Source organism: Haplochromis burtoni, unplaced genomic scaffold (genome assembly GCF_018398535.1).
Source record: "Haplochromis burtoni strain Fernald_Lab_line unplaced genomic scaffold, NCSU_Asbu1 Contig_482, whole genome shotgun sequence".
In the NCBI taxonomy this organism is placed as follows: Eukaryota; Metazoa; Chordata; class Actinopteri; order Cichliformes; family Cichlidae; genus Haplochromis; species Haplochromis burtoni.
The window spans coordinates 1,826-8,008 of NW_024582843.1; the positions used below are offsets into that span (position 1 = coordinate 1,826).

At 42.6% G+C, this 6,183-nt stretch overlaps 1 protein-coding gene across 1 annotated transcript; it reads right to left on the bottom strand.

Annotated features, from left to right (window-relative positions):
- Positions 1-345: 345 nt before the first annotated feature.
- Positions 346-6,183, bottom strand: sephs3 (selenophosphate synthetase 3; the record flags this gene model as incomplete). Its single annotated transcript, XM_005946545.3, is given in 8 exon segments — positions 346-1,480; positions 1,574-1,786; positions 1,970-2,069; positions 2,640-2,730; positions 3,826-3,980; positions 4,150-4,257; positions 4,722-4,825; positions 5,536-6,183. Coding segments are annotated over 8 exon segments (1,299 nt in total). The 3' UTR covers positions 346-1,229.

Consider the following 6,183-nt stretch of genomic DNA (forward strand, 5'->3'; position numbering starts at 1 on the left):
TTGTGAATTTGGACGTTGTCTGAATGTCCAAGTCAACACCAGTGATGGAGGAGCTGTCTGAGCAGCTTAATATTACAAGTATACTAGCAAGCAGGATGACTGATACTAACAACACGGCAGTACAGTCCTGACACGACTGGTGTATGCTTGTATTAAACATGACCAAAGGTTCAAATAATGAACTCATTGTATGTACTAATCCCTGTGAGGCAAAAGATCAGGCTTCAGACTGCTCCAAACCCCTTCAATGTTATTCTTAGCACTTTTCAGTGAAGGTTTCTTGGTGTAAAAATAAAAACGTGCCTTCACACTACAGTTGCATAAGACCCAAACAGCACTTTGGTCTAAATTGATGATGGGTTTATTTGATTGTGAAAAGCAAGAAATCTACAAACAGACAGCACTAGACCTCCAGCACTGAAAGTCCAATCCCTGATCCAGAGACAAACATCCACTCTGCCCGGCCCTGCTGGTTGGGGTTTGAAAGGCAGAGCTTCATTAACAAGGAAGGGCGGACTTTGTGCTTGGGCGGTCAGGCGACTGCTGACCCAGGTGGACAATCTGAACACGGCCCAACAGGTCCCAAAGGAAGCTGCTCAAACCTTCCTCTGGATGGCGTGAGCAGAGCCAGGTTCTAGGAGTGATACATCATTTCTTTTCCACAGTAAACAGTCACCAAATTAACACATTTAATGTTAGCCATACATCCTAAAATAAATCACCCTAATCCAACCATAAAACACACAAACAAACACACACACACACACACACACACACACACACAAACACACACACACACACACACACACACACACTTCTCATTATTTGCTACTTTGGGCAAGTATGATTCGGTATTTTTCTTTTTTATAGAACTGAAACTCATTTTCCAGAAGCTGTTTATGATTTTGATAAATCATAAAACAAGTTTTCTATATGAAAGGCAACAGGGAAAAATAATGCTGAGAGAGGCAGTACATTGTGCCCTGAAGTTACAACATGAAACATGAGAAGTACACCATGTTTTAGCAGCTCCTTCTAAAGCTGGACATGTATGCAGCCTGTGGTCCATTTCCTGTCTCAGTGGATCACATGACACTGGGTTTTGGTCTGTGCACTGTCAACTTTTTGACAGAAAAGGTAGATGGGATGAACAACAATTAATACACACATAGACACACTTATTCTCTCTTGCACACACACACCAGAACAGTGTCAGAGGGTGACAGTGTCTATGACACATTGGGGCTTGGGTCAGGGCTGGTGGAGCTGTTTTCCTGATTTGCTGCCTGGCTTCCTCGGGGTGGAACCTCGATAATGCGGGGTTTGTCAATGATGCGAGCATGGCGGTCGCCTTTCTCCACAATACCAATAATCCACGCTCCGCCCACCGCCCCCTGACCCCCTGCTCCGGAGCTGAGGTTTTTCATCTCTGAGCAGAACTTGGCTGCCTGTTCTCTGGGCAGACACACCAGCAGCCCACCTGGAGAAGAGGGGGGAGAAGGGATGTGAGTTTCTAGATTTAAATACTGCATTTATTCAAATTTAACCACATGTTTAATGTCACTGGTTGTACCGGATGTCTCAGCTGAAGTGCCCTGAAGCAGGTTAAACAGGTTTCCGCAGGCTTTACTGATGGCAGCCATCTTGGCTATGATTGGAAGGTTATGGATAACAAAGGCCACCTCGTTTTGCTGCTGTCTTGCCAGGTTGTTGGCGTGACCCAACAAGCCGAAACCAGTCACGTCTGTGGCAGCGTGGGCCTGGTACTTGTGCATTAGACCCGCCGCTGGAGGCAAAATGCGAATGAGCCAGAGTAGAACCACAAGAAAGAAAAGGGAAAATAAATTAATCAATAACAGCTGATATAAAGTCTGCTAACTGTAATTTAAACATTATTTAGTTAAATAGTTAACTAATAATACATTTGCATGACCACTAACGACTCAAGATCTTAATCAAAGTAGTGTACCTGTGCGGTTAAGGGTTGCCATGGAAAACATAGCTTCCTGATAGGCCTCTATAACTTCCTCTTTGGTGACAACCAGCTTGATCTTGTTCCACTTTTCAGGCTGGTAAAACAAAAACAACAACAAGATAATTAATCTTCAAAGCAGTGCTTTTATACATTTCTACATGCACAATGACCCACACATGGCAGCTGTGAACCTTTGCAGGAAGGAGAACTGTTAGCAAACAAAACATTTTTTTGTTACACGGACACAAACCCTGTCAGCAGTCTTGGGCGTTTCATCAAAGAACTGGAGCAATTTTAGCTCATGTGACCAGGAAGTAACCAATACATATTGTCTTTCTTGTAAACATTTTTCCAAATGTGTCGGCATGCAATTCTCACCAGATATTGTCAACCAAGTGCCAATTAATATCATGGTGTGGGGCTGTTTTCAGCTAGCCAACAAAGCTACCACACTACATATAACACTGAAGGAAGGATGAAAGGAAAAATGTACTGAGACATTCATGATAAAAGTCTGCTGCCATCTACCAGGAGGATGAGGATGAAACGAGGGTGATGTTTCAGCAAGACAATGATCCCAAACACACAGCTAAGGAAACTCTCAATTGGTTTCCTGTGGCAACATTACACTTAATATTTCTGTGAACACAGTTGAATGGCTAACCTGATCGATCCACAGATAAGCGTTTACAGCCACCCGAGTGCCCAGAGGTTTGGTCAGCACCAAAACGTCACCTGGTACAGCCCCATCAGGCCTGGAAAATAAAACAAAACGTAAACATAAAACATGCAAATCTTTGCATTTTGTAAGTCACAACCTTTCATAATGCGTTGTTCATAAAAGGTCTTTGTTTCTTTGTCTTCACAGGCATCTCTGCTAATGAGGCACTGGCAGAACTTTTATTGTTCAATAGAATTTTATTGCCGATGAGCAATAAAAGTTAGTCACACCCAGAATATTGTAGCTGTAAGAGATAAGAATGCAGAGCGTCTCACAACACAGAGTTGACTTGTGTGGTCCCCCATGTTTCACAGCTGCTCAAACACAACCAGTATTTGAGTGAACACCCTCACTCTTGTTATGAAAGCTTAGCTGGATGTGGCCCTTCCTCCCCAGGCATCCTGGCTAGTTCAGTTATGCAGGTCTTGTCCTGCTGTGAGGCAGACTCCAACTCCACCTACTTGGACTGCAGTAGTCCTTGTTTTACACTGAAGTACCACTGAGTTGAAGGCCACTCTATCTAGAACTAAGTAGAGACCTGGCTTAGCTATGTCAGGAGTTGAACTAAATGTAGATATAAGACTCTCAAGAAAAGCCTGATATTGATAAGTTTGTCACGAATAAGTTTAAAAATAACAAATTTGTTGTATTCCCAGTCATTATTGGTATTATTTGATAATTACATTAAGAATGCATGTGCACCTCCATTTGTCGTGCACATGCATCATCCCTGCCAAGAAGAAAATGTAAATCTGTGGCCACAGTTGAACACAAACTGTTAAAGTATTATTACAATTCAATGTAGTTTCAGGGGTTCTGGAGGTTTGTTAACAGTGTTAGTTATGACCCTGATTTCCTTGTTACAGAGGTAGGATTGCATTAACAGTTGGGAAAAGGGAAGATCAGGTCCAAAAGGACAGAAAGAGGTCTGTAAAAATATAATAAATATGAGGTGAAATTCTAATTGACCAATTAAAATAAACATTAACAGTGATGTAATACCAACCAATCTGCATCACTGATATCAAAACCGGTGCTTTTAAAACTGGAATTCAATTAAGGAGAACTGCACCACTGACAGACTGGGGTGATCTAACTATAGTAAAGTAAAGCTGTTTCAGGTACTCACATAATGAACTCATTAGGCTGGCAGACGACCGATGCTACTCCTCCCACAATGATCCAGGGATTTATCACAGTCTGTCCACCTGTCACTGAAGTTCCTCCCTCTTCTGCTGCGTCACGAAAGCCTCGAATCATCAGCGGCATCACGCGCTCACGGTCCTGTTTCACACATGCATAAAGACATGACCATAAACTATCAACGAAGCGCTTATGCTAGCTTTAATCAATGTTCATTTGTTTATGAAAATTACAAGGACACAAATCTGTTGACAGCCCCCACTTCATAATCACATCAGAGACTGACTCAACACAGCACACAAAATCCTACCTTTTCATTCATCTTCTGGCTGACACTCAGTAGCATCAGCATGTTGTCACACTCTGTGATGCCCATGGCATAGAGGTCGCTGAGGACATTAGCGCATGCTATCCTGCCCTGTAAGACAAACGGAGAGAGAGTAACAGTCATGTGACTGTTAGCTTTACAAAGCTCCCATAGATAGGTGGCACTCAAAGACAGAAATCCTCACCAAAAACTGCCAATGGCATAACTAATGAACAGAAGGAGCTGGAAGCTTTATCACAGTATCACAGTCTAATTGCCTGCGATGTGTTTTTTTTTTTTTTTTTTTTTAAATCTTGATATTATAGTCTGCAGTACTGTTTTGGACAAAATAAGTAATAATTTAATATGTGCATTTGAGGTTTTGGTTTTATGGGCTAAAATCTCCTATTATACTGCTATAATACTATAAAAAAGAAAAAAAAAGATGTCACTTTAAACAAAGATGCCTAATTATCAGCAAGTTATCCTGTTACGTTGTTTGCATAGCTTTCCCTCCTTGCCCATGTACTGTGTAGTAATGCTTAGTGGCGGGAAATGCATGCTAGTAAACTCACCATCATGTATGGATCTTCCACCAGAGGGTAAAAGAAATCTGTGGTCTGGACAAGTGACAGTCCTCCATGTCTCAGAGGAATGACAGCGGAGTCCATCCCTATGCCTGTAAACACACCACAAGGATGAGGACAAGACAAGCACGCAGCACAGCCAACAAATGTTGACTTATTTTGTGTTACTACTACTTTTTATTTTTGGTAGTCCGTATTTAACTGCAGTTAAACAAATTTAGTAGTCTAGTTATTACGGGACTGTTACACGGAATTGCCTGACACTGTCTGAACTTTACATGAATTTGTTTTAATCTTTGGGGGTTACTCAGTGTAACTTCGTATATTGCTGTTACACGGAGTTAGAAAGTGTGCAAGTCAGTTACAACAGGAACATTGGACTATCTGCACGAACTTCGCACTCAGAGCATTCGAGACATTTCTGCTGACTCATACTTACCGTGTGGTAATTTGATAACTCGCAAAACACGTGTCCTATACTTGCCTGGTTAGTTAACTATTACGTGTATTAATTATTAATTATTTAGCCAAGCTAAAGCACTATTCAAGCTAAAGCTAAGCACTATATGGGTAGCTTTAGCTATCAATATAGTGTGTGTGTGTGTGTGTGTGTGTGTGTGTGTGTGTGTGTGTGTGTGTATTTGAATCTTAAAGTGTTTTCCGCCCATTGCTTTCTGTCAAATAAGCTGCCATTAGTAAACACAAGCTAGCTAGGTTAGCAACAGTTGCATTAGCTAACTGACGTTAACTTGGGTTTTAGAGTATAATGGCTAGCTCTACTAACTTCGAATTTGTCCTTTACCTAGTCGTGGGCCAGGTAGCTGTTGGCCGAACTCCGAAGCTTGGTCTCCGGCCTTCCCTGTCCCGTCGGCCCGGTCCGACTCCAGTCCCGCCAGGAGTTTGAGCAGAGCCTCCTGCGGGACTTTGCAGCCTCATCCCTTCAGTTCCGAAAAGCTTGTAAGGCGGAACCCGCGCTCCAGTCCGTGCTCCTCGGGTTTGAACGGTTTGTATCCTGGGGGAAAACATCCCTCAGTGCCCACAGCCTCCACTGTGGGAGGCGGGGAAGTTGAGCCTGACATGCTCGTGGCCCTCTTCTCCCACACAATACCAGCTGCGTAGTATAACACCGGTGAACACAGGCGCACGGATGAATGGAACGTGTGGCTAGCGAGTGGTACGTGAAACGGAAGACCTTGGAAAAGTTAAACGGCATAAATGGAACTTCCTGGTGTTATTTTCACCATAAAATCGTTTGCGATTCAGCAGGTCTAACAGCATTCAAAATGTTTTTAAAAATTCCAAAAACTACATTCGTTGCATAACTTGGGGATTTGATTTATTGTTACCACTATACCAGAAAAAAATAAGGGGGTGTGGGGGGGGCAACAAATTGAATGAGCTCTAGAGAAAACGCTTTATTTTGTAGGTGTTGACTCTACTTCCGGCTTCT